This window comes from Pristiophorus japonicus, chromosome 15, assembly GCF_044704955.1.
Source record: "Pristiophorus japonicus isolate sPriJap1 chromosome 15, sPriJap1.hap1, whole genome shotgun sequence".
NCBI lineage: Eukaryota > Metazoa > Chordata > Chondrichthyes > Pristiophoridae > Pristiophorus > Pristiophorus japonicus.
The window spans coordinates 113,253,071-113,268,594 of NC_091991.1; the positions used below are offsets into that span (position 1 = coordinate 113,253,071).

Sequence of the window (15,524 nt, forward strand, 5' to 3'; positions counted from 1 at the left end):
TCTATATATAAACCCCCGAACCCCTCGATTAAATTCTAGCCTGTAACTGACTCCCAGGAAGTTAGCAGATGGCACTAAAATTGGCTGTGTGGTTGATAATGAAGAGGAAAGTCATGAGCTTTAGGAAGATATCAATCTACTGGTCAGGTGGGCAGAGCAGTGGCAAATGGAATTTAATTCGGAGAAGTGTGAGATGATGCACTTTGGGAGGGCTAATAATGAACGGGTATACACATTAAGCGGTAGGCCATTTAATAGTGTAGATGAACAAAGGGACCTTGGAGTGCTTGTCCACAGATCCCTGAAAGTAGCAGGCCAGGTGGATAAGGTGGCCAGGAATGCTTGCCTTTATTGGCCGAGGCATAGAATATAAAAGTAGGGAGGTTATGCTTAAATTGTATAATACTTTAGTTTGACCACAGCTGGAGGACTGCGTGCAGTTCTGGTCGCCGTATTATAGGAAGGACGTGATTGCACTAGAGAGCGTGCAGAGGAGATTTACTAGGATGCTGCCTGGAATGGAAAATCTTAGTTATGAGGACAGATTAGATAGGCTGGGTTTGTTCTCATTGGAACAGGGGAAGTTGAGAAGAGACCTCATTGAGGTGTACAAAATATTGAGGGGCCTGGATATAATGGATAGCAAGGGTCTATTTCCATTGGTGGAGGGGTCTATTAGGAGGGGGCATAGTTTTAAGGTGGTTAGTGGAAGATTCTGAGGGGATTTGAGGGGGGGCTTCTTTACGCAGAAGGTTGTGAGAGTCTGGAACTCACTTCCGGGTATCTGTGATTCTATATGTAAACCCCTCGAAACCCTAATTAGATTCCAGCCTGTAACTCACTCCCAGGTATCCATTATTCTATATATAAATTCCCAAACGCCTCGATTAGATTCTAGCCTGTAACTCACTTCCGGGGATCTGTTATTCTATAAACAAACCCCCCCCCCCCCGAATCCCTCGCTAAGATTCCAGCCTGTAACTCACTCCTGGGTATCTGTTATTTTATATATAACCCCCCCCACCACCCCCGAAGCCCTCGATTAGATTCCCGCCTGTAACCCACTCCTGGGTATCAGTTATTCTATATATAAACCACCTGAACCCCCGGATTAGATTCCCGCCTGTAACTCACTCCCGGGTATCCATTATTCTATATGCAAACCCCCCGAACTCCTCAATTAGATTTCAGTCTGTAACTCACTCCCATGTGTCTGTTATTCTATACATAAACCACCCAAACCCCCTGATTAGATTCCAGCCCGTAACTCACTACCGGGTATACGTTATTCTATATATAAACCACCTGTACTCCTCTACAACTGTAATGTATTTGTTTCATGGGTTCTTTGCTTAAGAAGTCATAGCAACATATTGCTATTAAGAACCAGTTGGTTTTTAGCAAAGGTTTAACAATCATACTGCACATTGCCAGTTCATCCACCAGGCTCACAACCACCTGCCTCATCGTGGATCCCCTGAACCCAACTGGCTGGGGTTTTATTGAGTCTTGTGAATATCACATGACTGGCTAAGCCACTCCCAACTCAACAGCTCTACAACTATTTTTAGTTGAAACTATAAATCAAGTGCCCCCTTATAAAAGGGGCACTAAAACTGACAATTTAACAAATTAAACTTTTAACATTAATGGATCAAATTAAAATTTGGTTGCTGGGGGTGATGATGCACTCCAGTCCCTCCGGTGCCCACCTCTCGCGGAAGGCCGCGAGCGTACCGGTGGACACCACGTGCTCCATCTCCAGGGACACCTTGGCTCGGATGTAACCACGGAGAGAGGCAGGCAGTCAGGCTGAATAACCCCCTCGGCCGCCCGCTGCCTGGACCGGTTGATGGCCACCTTGGCCATACCCAGGGGCAGTCCTACGAGGAGGCCCTCGGACCTGCCCGCTCCCCTCTGCACAGGATGCCGAAAGATCAGGAGCGTGGGACTGAAGTGCAACCAGAATTTGAGGAGAAGCCCCTTCAAATATTGGAATAGGGGCTGCAACCTCACACATTCAACATAAACATGGAACACGGACTCCTTCAGACCGCAGAAATTGCAAGCGGCCTGGACCGGCTTAAAAACCGATTGCATGGGACTGCTCTGTGCAACACCCTCGAGGCCAATACCCCAATAAATAAAGGGAGGTCTCCCACGTAGAGAGCACTCCATTGGGGACCCCCGCCTCTTCCGGATGGCAAGACGAGGATGGCAAAGTGGAGAGTGTGCAAAAGCAGCCCGTACAGGAATTCAACAACTCTACAACTATTTTAGTTGAGACCATCAATCAAATACTCCCTTATTAGAGGGGACACTGAAACCGACAAATAACAAATTAAATTTTGGCCATCAACTTAGTTCAAATTAAAATTTGGTTGCCTCCGGTGCCCACCTCTCGCAGAAGGCCGCCCTTGATACCCTGGCGCGGATGTAACCACAGAAGAGAGGCAGGCAGTCGGGCTGAACGACCACCTCGACCGCCCACTGCCTGGACCGGTTGATGACCACCTTGGCCATGCCCAGGAGCAGTCCTACGAGGAGGCCTTCCGACCTGCCCGCTTCCCTCCGCACGGGGTGCCCAAAGATCAGGAGCGTGGGACTGAAATGCAACCAGAATTTGAGGAGCAGCCCCTTCAAATATTGGTATAGGGGCTGCAACCTCGCATAATGTACATAAACATGGAACACGGACTCCTCCAGACCGCAGAAATCTGCATGGGGCCCAGGAGTCTATGAACCTACTTAAAAACTTATTGCATGGGACTGCTCCGTGCAACAACCTCCAGGCCAAGTCCCCAATAAATAAAGGGAGGACTCCCGCGTAGAGAGCACTCCATTGGGGAACCCCTGTCTCCTCCGAATGGCCAGACGAGGATGGCAAAGTGGAGAGTGTGCAAGAGCAGCCCGTACAGCAATTCAACAGCTCTACAACTATTTTGAGTTGTATCAGTAATCAAGTGCCCCCTGATTAAAGGGGGGACACACTCCAAAAACTTTTCAAGTGCCCCCTTGTTTTTTTTAATACTTTTTTTTTCCCCTGAGGGCACCAAAACACAAATTATACAAGTACCACCTGGCTAAAAGGGGGGGCACTAAAACCAACAAACATAGACAAATTAAACTTTAAACATTACGTGGTTCAAATTAAAATTTGGTTTCCGGCAACCACCTCTCGCGGAAGGCCGCAAGCATACGGTGGACACCGCATGCTCCATCTCCAGGGACACCCTGGCTCGGATGTAACCGCGGAAGAGAGGCAGGCAGTCGGGCTGAACGACCCCCTCGACCGCCCGCTGCCTGGACCGGCTGATGGCCACCTTGGCCGTGCCCAGGAGCAGTCCTACGAGGAGGCCTTCCGATCTGCCCGCTCCCCTCCGCACAGGGTGCCCAAAGATTAGGAGCATGGGACTGAAGTGCAACCAGAATTTGAGGAGCAGCCCCTTCAAATAATGGAATGGGGGCTACAACCTGACACATTAAACGTAAACATGGAACACGGACTCCTCCAGACCGCAAAAATTGCAGGCGGCCTGGGAGTCCGTGAACTGACTTAAAAACATTGCACGAGACTGCTCCATGCAACACTCTCCAGGCCAAGTCCCCAATAAATAAAGGGAGGACTCCCGCGTAGAGAGCACTCCATTGGGGACCCCCGCCTCCTCCGGATGGCAAGAATAGAATGGCAAAGTGGAGCGTGTGCAAGAGCAGCCCGTACAGCAATTCAACAGCTCTACAAACCTATGAGCATACATTACAACAACCAGAACTCAACACTAGTTAATGACCGAGGAAGAGTAAAGCACTGGTGAGAGAACAAGTCAGGAACACTTCACCTGCACGTTTGTACAGGGCGCCCATTTATTCACTGCCACTGACTGGATTAATTGTCAGGTAGATTAAATGCAATGAGCAGGCTGAAGGAGATGGCCTGCTTCTTTTACATGTGACATTACAGCAAGGGTTCACAGGGCAAATGTGAGACCCGCTGTGGCACTGAGGCACGCTGAGCAGAAGGCTCCAGATTCAATGCCCAGACTGTAGTGCGTTAGCTGGACAGGCAGCTGAGGTACTATCAATGACCCCAGGCCCTGCAGAATAATATACAGAACAAGGACAGTGATATCAGTGTGTCACTCCTGCTGGAGATGTTGGTGTCACTAACCCAGGCCCCGGATACTTACAGTACTGACTCCGTGCGATGTAACGTCACCATTCTGCAGCTCCTCAGGCAGCAGCGCAGAGCCAGGGGGAGAGTCACGACCGGAGCCCGGGGACAGGCTGAGATCCACAATAGAGACCGAGTTCTTGGCAGGAAAGAAGTGCAAAGCCAGCTTCTCCTGAGCCTGGGAACTGATCAATAGACCTGGAATGACAGAGTGAGAGCGAGAGAGTGAGAGGTACAGGCATCACTGAGCAACTCATCAATCAGCACTTGATACTTACATGTTAATTAGTGTGCGTACCAGATACCAGGCTGTGAAAAAATATCGTCTTTTATAAAGGTTTAGCATAATATTTATAACATAAACATAAGAAATAGAAGCAGGAGTAGACCATCTGGCGCCTCGAGCCTGCTCCGCCATTCAATAAGATCATGGCTGATCTGATCTTGGCCTCAACTCCACTTCTCTGCTCTCTCTCCCCATAACCCTCAACTCCCTTATCCTTCAAAAATCTGTCTATCTCCACTTTAAAATTATTCAATGATCCAGCCTCCACAACTCTCTGGGGCAGAGAATTCCAAAGATTCACGACCCTCTGAGAGAAGAAATTCCTCCTCATTTCCGTTTTCAATGGGTGACCCCTTATTCTGAAACTATGCCCCCAATGAGAGGAAACATCCTCTCTACATCCAACCTGACAAGCCCCCTCAGAATCTTATATGTTTCAATAAGGTCACCTCTCATTCTTCTAAACTCCAATGAGTAGTATAGGCCCAACCTGCTCAACCTTTCTTCATATGACAACCCCTTCATCTCAGGAATCAACCTCGTGAATGTTCTCTGAACTGCCTCCACTGCAAGTATATTCCTCCTTATATAAGGAGACCAAAACTGCACGCAGTGCTCCAGGTGTGGTCTCACCAATAATCTATACAGTTGCAGCAGGACTTCCCTACTTTTATACTCCATCCCCCTTGCAAAAAGGCCAATATTCCATTGGCTTTCCAAATTACTTTCTGTAACTGCATGCTAACTTTTTGAGTTTCATGTACCAGGACCCCCAGATCCCTCTGTACTGCAGCATTTTGTAATCTCTCCCCATTTAAATAATAATTAGCTTTTTTATTTTTCCTACCAAAGTGGATAACCTCACATTTTCCCACATTATACTCCATCTGCCAAATTTTTGCCCACTCACTGAGCCTTTCTATATCCCTTTGTAGATTCTTTGCATCCTCCTCACAACTTGCTTTCCCACCTATCTTTGTATCGTCAGCAAATTTGGCTACTTTACACTCTGTCCCTTCATCCAAGTCATTAATATAAATTGTAATAGTTGAGGCCTGAGCACCGATCCTGTGGCACCCCACTAGTTACAGTTTGTCAACAAATTACCCATTTATCTCGACTCTCTGTTTTCTGTTAGTTAGCCCATCCTCTATCCATGCTAATATATTACCCCCAACCCCGTGAGCTTTTATCTTGTGCAGTAACCTCTTATGGGGCATCTGAGTGAATGCTTTCTGGAAATCCAAATACACAACATCTGCTGGTTCCCGCTCATTACATCCTCAAAGAACTCCAGCAAATTTGTCAAACATGATTTCCCTTTTATAAAACCATGCTGACTCTGCTTGATTGCATTATAATTTTCTAAATGTCCTGCTACTACTTCCTTAATCTGCTGGGACCTCTCCAGAATCCTGGGAATTTTGGTAGATTACAACCAATGCATCCACTATCTCTGCAGCCACTTCTTTTAAGAACCTAAGATGCAGACCATCAGGTCCAGGGGACTTGTCCACCAGTAGTCCCATTAGTTTGCCTAGTATTTTTTCTCTAGTGATAGTTTTAAGTCCCCCCACCCCTCCACAATAACCCCATGATTATCAATTTTTTGGGATGCTTTTAGTGTCTTCTACTGTGAAGACCGATACAAAATATTTGTTCCAAGTCTCTGCCATTTCCCTGTTTCCCATTATTAATTCCCCAGTCTCATCCTCTAAGGGACCAACGTTTACTTTAGCTACTCTCTTCCTTTTTATATACCCATAGAAGCTTTTACTGTCTGTTTTTATATTTCTCATAAACTTATCTTCTCTCTCTTTATCATTTTTTTAGTCATCCTTTGCTGGTTTCTAAAAATTTTCCAATCCTCTGGCCTTTTATTCTTCGCAACGTTGTATGCCTTTGTTTTCAATTTGATACCATTCTTTATGTTCTTAATTAGCCAGGGATGGTTCATCCTTTTCTAAGAGCCTCAATTAATAAAGCCAAGGATCTCATATGTTTAATCTCTTTCAAAGAGCCAACATAGACACGATGGGCCGAATGGTCTCCTTCTGTATTGTATGATTCTATCAGCTTTAGTAACTTGTCCTGTCATCTATCCAGGAAGATCCCAGGACATCCTGAGCTCCAATATTGGAGGACAATGGACTATAGTGATAGGCAGGATTGGCTGTAACAGCTGGAGTGGGGGCAAGTTATCCAGGAACCTCAGACAGGCTGCATGGTGGGGAGTCCTGAACCCTGCCAGACAGCCTTGCAGGGGCCTTTTCCACAGCTGTACTGACTGTGGCCCGGAGTCACAACAATCACCCACCCTCTCTGTGCAATAACAACAGACCAGAGAAACTGGGTAGGGCAGAAAAATGCAGAGATGCTCTTGAGGCAAATGTGAGTGAGGGTCACACAGGTTGATTTGCCCTCTGACTCTCAGTAGTCTATCTCCATAAAAGAGAAGAAAGGACTTGCATTTATATAGTGCCTTTCACGACCTCAGGACATCCCAAAGCACTTTACAACCAATGAAGTACTTTTTGAAGTGTAGTCACTGTTGTAATGTAGGAAATGCGGCAGCCAATTTGCACACAGCAAGCTCCCACAAACAGCAATGAGATAAATGACTAGATAATCTGTTTTTTTAGTGGTGTATATTGAGGGAAAAATATATTGGTCAGGATACCGGGGAGAACTCCCCTGCTTATCTTCAAGACAGTGCTGTGGGATCTTTTATGTTCACCTGAGAGGGCAGACAGTGCATCTGAAAGACGGCACCTCCGACTGTGCAGCACTCCCTCTTTACTGCACTGGGACTGTCAGTCTCGATTTTGTGTTGCAGTCTCAGTAGTGGGACAATTGCATAGAATTACGTAGAATATACAGCACAGAAACAGGCCAATCGGCCCCACCAGTCTGTGCTGCTGTTTTATACTCCATACGAGTCTCCTCCCATTTAATCTACCTCACCTCTGCATTCCAGCATATACTTGCTCACTTTTCTCTCATGTAATCGTCTGGTTTCCTTTTAAAAGCATCCAATCTAACTGCGTCAACCACTTCTTGTGGTAGCGTGTTCCACATTCTAACCACTCACTGAGTAAAGAAATTTCTCCTTATTTCCCTATGGGATTTATTAGTAACTATCTTGTATTTATGGCCCCTAGTTTTGGAGTCTCCCACGAGTGGAAACGTTTTCTCCACATCTACCCTGTTCAACCCATTCATAATTCTAAAGATCTCTATCAGGTCACCTCTAAGTCTTCTCTTTTCTAAAGAAAAAAGCTCCAACCTGTTCAAGCTTTCCCGATAACTGTAATCTCAGTTCTGGTACCATCCTTGTAAATCTTTTTTTCACTTTCTCCAGTGCTTCTATGTCTTTTTTCATAGAATCATAGAATGGTTACAGCACAGAAGGGGACCATTCGGCCTGTCGAGCCCGTGCTGGCTCTCTGCAAAAGCACTTCAGCTAGTCCCACTCCCCCGCCTCATTGTTCACTATACTTCTAAGTTTTGTGTCATCTGCAAATTTTGAAATTGTACCTTGTACTCCCAAGTCCAAGTCATTAATATATATCAAGAAAAGCAATGATCCTAGAACTGACTCCTGGGGAACACCACCTTCTCTTCCTCCAGTCCGAAAAACAACCGTTCACCATAAGGGGTAAGCCATTTAGGACCGAGATAAGGAGAAACTTCTTCACCCAGGGAGTGGTGAACCTGTGGAATTCTCTACCACAGAAAGTTGTTGAGGAAAATTCACTAAATATATTCAAAAGGGAGTTAGATGAAGTCCTTACGACTAGGGAGATCAAGGGGTATGGCGAGAAAGCAGGAATGGGGTACTGAAGTTGCATGTTCAGCCATGAACTCATTGAATGGCGGTGCAGGCTAGAAGGGCCGAATGGCCTACTCCTGCACCTATTTTCTATGTTTCTATGTTTCTACTTTCTGTTCCCTGTACTTCGCCAATTCTGTATCCATGTTGCCATTGTCCCTTTTATTCCATGTACACAGTATGGAGACCAGAACTGTGCACAGTACTCTTAAGTGACGCCTGACCAGGGTCTTATACAAGATTAACATAACTTCACTACTTTTGAATTCTATACCCCTAGAAATAAATCCCAGTGCTTTGTTAGCATTTTTAATTTTTTGCTGACCTGCGATGCTGTTTTTAATGATTTGTTACCTGTATCCCTAGATCCATTTGCTCTTCCACCCCATTGATTTCTTATTTTCTAAGGTGTAGATGATGTTTTTGTTTTTTCTACCAAATCTTCTGACTCAGAGTGCTACCACTGAGCCACGGCTGACTTGAATACCTTTCACCACCTGGAAAGTGGCAGGAACTAACATTCAAAGGGCACAATGGGGCCAAATACTTTCAGATTCCCACAAGTACTAGTTAGTACTGTCACAGAGAAGGTCTCCCAGTTCCATGAGTGCCCGTTAATCAAAAGAGAAGGTCCCTCACCAGACTGTGGAGGCAGGGGAGATGCTGGTGCAATGATGGCTGTCCCATCAGCTGTCATCTTCAGCTCTCTGCGGGCGCTGCTCTCCTCTGTAGTCTCATAGCCTTTCTGCTTCTCCCTCACCATCCGAAGCTTAGAGATGCTGAGCTTCAGGTCCAGGGGCTCGTCCAGGGAATGCATCGTCACGGTAATGGCACTGAGGGAGGAACAGTGGTCGGTGCTCACAGGGCCCTGAGCCCAGACTGGGAAAGCTCTTCAGCAGAGTGTTAAATCCTGAAAAACAAACCAGCAAATACATTACGTAGATTGTCCAGGTCAGTGAATGGAAAACTTCCATTTGTGTATCGCTTTAGCATCTCGCTCAGAAACAACAGAAAGCACTTCACAGACAGGGAATTAATCTTGAAATCCAATGATTCTTATACGGGCAAAAATGGCAGTCATTTTGTACACAGCAAGATCTCAAAAACAGCAATGAAAGGGATATCCAGTTCTCCTTTTGGTGATGTTGGTGGAGGTATAAATGTTGACCAAAACACGGAGAACTTTGCTCTTCTTTGAAGAGTGCCATGGGATCTTCTATGTCCATCTGAATAGGCAAAAAAGGCTTTGGTTTAACATCTCATCTGAAAGGTGGCACCTTCAACAGAGCAGCATTCCCTCAGTACTGCACTGCCACATCAGCCTATATTATGCACTGAGGTAACTCACTCCCATGTGTCCCTTATGCATCATGTAACTCACTCCTATGTGTTCCTTATTCTCCACATAACTCACTCGCAGGAGTAAACGCCACATTAATCTATTTCCAATGCAGAGTTAACTTCTATCCCAGTTACTTTGCGTACAGGTCATTCTGACCTGTAGATGGTGATGCTGTAATAATCTCTGCCCAACTCCTCTGATTGTGTCCTAGCACTAATCTTGACCTGGTGCCAAAACCTGCCTGTGATATCCATTGTGAATCAAGGGTTCTATAGAGTTCTTCCCAGTGGCCTGGTTACATAACTCAATGAGTTATATATTATAGTGACTTTCGGTGGCTCCAGTTCTAGGCCTGACAAGTCACTGGGCTTGGTTTGTTCTGAATACTCTTGCTTTCTCACTCAACAAGAACCAGCTTTGTTCCTGCATCCTAATCAGGACCAACAGCTGGGTTGAGTTAGTAACAGAAGGGCATAGGGTCCAGTCCCACTCTACTGTCTGGGTACAATCTAGGCCGACACTCCAATGCAGTACTGGAGGGAAATGCGAAATTTCCAGGTTGGAACAGTCTGAAATTCAGCAGGGGTTATCCTGGTCTTCTATCATACAAAGAGCAAAAACATGAGGGGAGGAGGGTGTTTACGCTGTCTCCCCAGCAGAGTTACAATGGAAGACTGAAAAGACCCCATCCCGTGGAAAAACAGGGCCCATAGGTTGGTCTAGTCCATCTTCCTGCTTTGCTAGAAGTTGTAACCGAGCAGGTATTTCTCTTCATGCTAATTGTCCAAATCTGTCCTGAAGAATTCCACGATATTTGTCCCTACATCCTCTCTTGGTAACTATTCCAATCATTAGCCATCCTCAAATGCAAAGTCAGCTTTCTAAAATTACGGTCAAATCTTCTCAGCTTAAACTTGTCCCCTTGGTCAAGTTGTCAAGTGCCAGTACAGCCAGTCACCACTGATCCTCTATGTCCGAGTTTTATTATTGTAAATATGCATATCTCCTCTCTCTTGCAATGAACAGTCCAAGGTCCTAGAGCCCATGTATTCAGACTCTGGACCTATGGTTCCCAAAGCTTTCCACCGCTGAGATTTTCCTTAGGTAGGTACATAGGAACAGGAGTAGGCCATTTAGCCCCTTGAGCCTGTTTCTGAGTTTGTTATAGACTGATAGAGATTGATCGCTATGATTAGTCAACAACTCCATTATTGTTGTTTCATGTGACAACCAGGATGGCAGACAGGTAAGCTGGATCGACCTTGGTCTTTTATCGTCTAGCACTCCTATGATTCTATAGGAGTGCACTGTAGAAAGTTCTGCCATTGGGAATGAGATATTAAACTGAGACCTGATCTGGGTTCAGGTAGATTTTAAATATCCCATAGCACTCACCTAGAGTTATGGGTCAATATTCAGTCAACCACCAAAAATAAACTTTTAAAAATTAGTTCCTGGGATGTGGGCGTCTCTGTAGGGAGGTGCTGCCGAAGAAGCCTTGGCGAGTTGTTGCAGTGCATCATGTAGATGATAAACACAGCAGCCACCATGCGACGGTAGTTAAGGGAGTGAATATTTAAGGGGATGAATTCTTAAGGTGGTGGATGGGGTGCCAATCAAGTGGGCTGCTTTGTTCTGGATGGTGTTGAGCTTCTTGAGCATGTTGTTGTAGCTACACTCATCCAGACAAGTGTAGAGTGTTCCATCACACTCCTGACTGGTGCCTTTTAGATGGTGGGAATGCTTTGGGGAGTCAGTAGGTGAGACACACGCGCCAGAATACCCAGCCTCTGACGAATGTTACTTGCAACTTATCAGCCCAAACCTGAATGTCGTTCAGGTCTTGCTGCATTCAGGCATGGACTGCTTCATTATCTGAGGAGATTCGAATGGAACTGAAAACTGTGCAGTCATCAGTGAATATCCCCACTCTGACCTTATGATGGAGGGAAGGTCATTGATGAAGCAGCTGAAGATGGTTGGGCCAAGGTCACTGCCCTGAGGAACTCCTGCAGCGATGTCCTGGGACTGGGATGATTGACCTCCAACAACCACAACATCTTCCTTTGTGCTAGGTATGACTCCAGCCAGTGGAGAGTCATTCCCCCGATTCCCATTGACTTCAATTTTACTAGGGCTCCTTGATGCCACACTCAGTCAAGTGCTAACTTGATACCAAGGGCAGTCACTCTCCTCCCCTCTGGAATTCAGCTCTTTCGTCCATGCTTGGACATAGAAACATAGAAAATAGGTGCAGGAGTAGACCATTCAGTCCTTCGAGCCTGCACCGCCATTCAATAAGATCATGGCTGATCATTCCCTCAGTACCCCTTTCCTGCTTTCTCTCCATACTCCTTGATCTCTTTAGTTGTAAGGGCTATATCTAACTCCCTCTTGAATGTAATAGCTGTAATGAGGTCTAGAGCCAAGTGGTCCTGGCAGAACTCAAACTGAGCATCGGTGATTAGATTATTGGTAAGTGCCGCTTGATAGCACTGTCGACAACACCCTCCATCACTTTGCTGATGATTGAAAGTAGACTGATGGAGCATTAATTGGCCAGATTAGATTTGTCTTGCTTTTTATGGACAGGACATACCTGGGCAGTTTTCCACATTGTCGGGTAGATTCCAGTGTTGTAACTATACTGGAACAGCTTGGCTAGAGGCGTGGCTAATTCTGGAGCACAAGTCTTCAGCACGACAGCTGGGATGTTATCGGGGCCCATAGTCTTTGCTGTATCCAGTGCACTCAGCCACTTCTTGATATCACGTGGAGTGAATCGAATTGGCTGGAGATGATGGTGGGAGCCTCAGAACCTAAGTAACCATTTACCTCATTGCTGTGTTATGGGATCTTGCTGTGTCAAATTTTGTTTGATAACGCTCATTTGAAGCGCCTTGGAAGGTGCTATATTAATGCCAGCTGTTGTTGTCTCTAAAATGGCTGCCATATTTTCTTATATAAAAACAGTTAATTTATTGTAGGGGTCATTCTGTGCTTCCTTGGGAGCCATGATCCCAGGGAGCACAAGTTAGAAAGAGGGCTGAAAAATGGCAACCCCTTATTCTCCTACGCACATTCCCTGCAAGTACAGCTTCCCACTGTGTGCTCAGGATCATGGAGCTGTAAAGTGTTAAGTCTTCTCTGAGAGATGTAATAAGGTGCTATATCAATGCAAGTTCTTTCTTTCGTTTCCTGTGAGAGTATATCTGTTGCTCCCTGTGTTTTTCCAGTATATTTTCTTAAATACAAATGAGTAAATATCAGAAACAAAACACACTACAAGCAACCAAGCAGGAAGTTTACAAGGACATGCAGCACAATATGAGAAAAAGCACAGTGTTCAGCAGAAAGGGAATCTTCCTATCCCTCATACCATACCACTAGAAACAGGTCATTCAGCTCATTTGCTGTTAGTGGGACCTTATGGGATAATGGGATACCAGAACCAAGAGGCTATATCTATCGGGAAAGGCTGAACAGGCTGGGGCTTTTTTCTCTAGAATAGAGAAGGCCGAGGGGTGACTTGATAGAGGTCTTTTAAAATTATGAAAGGGTTTGATAGGATAGACATAGAGAAGATGTTTCCATTTGCGGGCAAGACAAGAACTAGGGACCATAAATATAAGATAGTCACTAATAAATCCAATAAGGAATTTAGGAGAAATGTCTTTACCTAATGAGAATGTGAAACTTGCTACCACAGGGAGTAGTTGAGGTGAATAGCGGAGATGTATTTCAGGGGGTCGATAGATAGACACACAAGGGATAAAGGAATAGAAGGATATGTTGATGGGGTTGAATGAAGATGGGTGGGAGGAGGCTCGTGTGGAGCATAAACACTGGCATAGACCACTTGGGCTGAACGACCTGTTTCTGAGCTGTAAACTTTGTAATACTTTGCTGTGCACAAATTGGCAGCCACGTTTCCTACATAACAACAGTGACTGCATCAAATATCATTGATTGGCTGTAAGGTACTTTGGGACATCCCAAGGATGGTATATAAGTGTAAGTTCTTTTGTTTTTCCTCTTTGTCTCTCTTCATTCCCACACTCCCTACTTCCTTGTCTACCTTTCCTCTCCTGAAGCCACTGTCTCAGGTTGGTGGAAGGTTCCTCATGCACTGGCAGCCTGCAGGTATCTCACCAGACTGTGCCTGGTGACAGCACGTTTGACCATAGAGGCTGATAACAGCCAAGTCAAAAGAACAAGGCAAAAGGTTGAAAGAAGGAAGAAAGCTGTGTTTCTATAGTGCTTTTTACAACCTCAAGATGTCCCAAAGTGTTTCACAACCAATAAAGTACTTTTGAAGTGTAGTCACTATTGTAATATAGGAAACATGGCAGCCAACTTGCGCACAGCAAGGTCCCACAAACAGCAATGTATTAATGACCAAATAATCTGTTTTAGTGATGTTGATTGAAGGATAAGTATTGGATGGGACATGGGGGAGAACTCCGCTGCACTTCTTTGAATTGTGCGTGGGATCTTTTACATCCACCCAAGAGGGCAGACAGGGCTTCAGATTAACATCCCAGCCGAAAGACGGCACCTCTGATAATGCAGCACTCCCTCAGTCCTGCACTGGAGTGCAGGCTGGATTATGTACTCAGGCCTTTGGAGTGGGACTTGAACCCATGACCTTCTGAATCAGGCGAGAGTGCTACTCACTGAGCCACGTCTGACACGCAACAAGACATAATCAGGCAGAGTGAGATTTGCTTTTGAAACAATTTCCTTTTGTCAGGTGTCAGGACAAACTGAGGAGCTTCCAAATATAAAAGAAATGAAACAATGGGTGAGATGAGAGTTCTTTATCATTCAGCCAAGTTTCCACCAATTATTAAGAACTGAATTTCTTTTGGACTGGGGTTATCGATCTTGGGTACATAAAAACATAAGAATTAGGAGCAGGAGCAGGCCATTTGGCCCCTCGAGCCTGTTCCATCATTTAATAAGATAATGGCTGATCTTCTACCTCAACTCCACTTTCCTGCACTGTCCCCATATCCTTTGATTCCCTTAATATCCAAAAATCTATCGATCTCTGTCTTGAATATACTCAAAGACTGAGCCTCCAAAGCCCTGTGGGGCAGAGAATTTCAGAGATTCACCACCCTCTGAGTGAAGAGGTTTCTCCTTATCTCAGTCCTAAATGGCTGACCCGTTATTCTGAGACTGTGACCCCTGGTTCTAGACTCCACAGCCAGAGGAAATATCCTCCCTGCATCTACCCTGTAAGAATTTTGTATGTTTCAATGAGATCACCTTTCATTCTTCTAAACTCTAGAGAATACAGGTCTAGTCTACTAAATCTCTCCTCATAGGACAATCCCCCATCCCAGGAACCAGTCCGGTGAACCTCTATTGCACTCTCTATATGGTAAATATATCCTTCCTTAGGTAAGGAGACCAAAACTGTACACTATACTCGAGGTCCTATATAATTGCAGGAAGACATCTTTACTCATACTCAAATCCTCTTGTAATAATACCATTTGCTTTCTTTATTGCTTGCTATACCTGCATGTTAACTTTCAGTGATTCGTGTACAAGGACACCCAGGTCCCTCTGAATACCAACATTTCCCAATTTCTCACCATTTAAAATATTCTGTTTTCCTACCAAAGTGGCTAACTTCACATTTCTCCACATTATGGGCCCAAGTTTCCACATGATTTGCGCCTGATTTTTAGGAGCAACTGGTGGAGAACGGACTATCTTAGAAATCGCAATTCTCCACATTTTTTTTTCTGCAGTTCTAATCAGGTAGAACAGTTCTACTTTGGAGCAGAATTTTTTCTTCAAAAGGGGGCGTGTCCAGCCACTGACGCCTGATTTGAAAGTTTCCACAGTAAAAACGTACTCCAAACTAAAGTAGAATGGA

General features: G+C 45.2%; 1 protein-coding gene across 4 annotated transcripts in view; it reads right to left on the reverse strand.

The window, feature by feature from the left end:
* glis2b (GLIS family zinc finger 2b) overlaps nucleotides 1-15,524 on the reverse strand; it is a 364,253-nt gene that overhangs the window by 15,279 nt on the left and 333,450 nt on the right. For all 4 annotated transcript variants that reach the window (XM_070900832.1, XM_070900834.1, XM_070900833.1 and 1 more), the window contains 2 exons: nucleotides 8,929-9,199; nucleotides 4,188-4,369 (listed from right to left, as the gene is read on the reverse strand). In XM_070900832.1, the coding sequence (XP_070756933.1) occupies nucleotides 4,188-4,369; nucleotides 8,929-9,106 (360 nt within the window). In that variant the 5' untranslated portion in view covers nucleotides 9,107-9,199. The remainder of the gene's footprint in view (nucleotides 1-4,187; nucleotides 4,370-8,928; nucleotides 9,200-15,524) is intronic.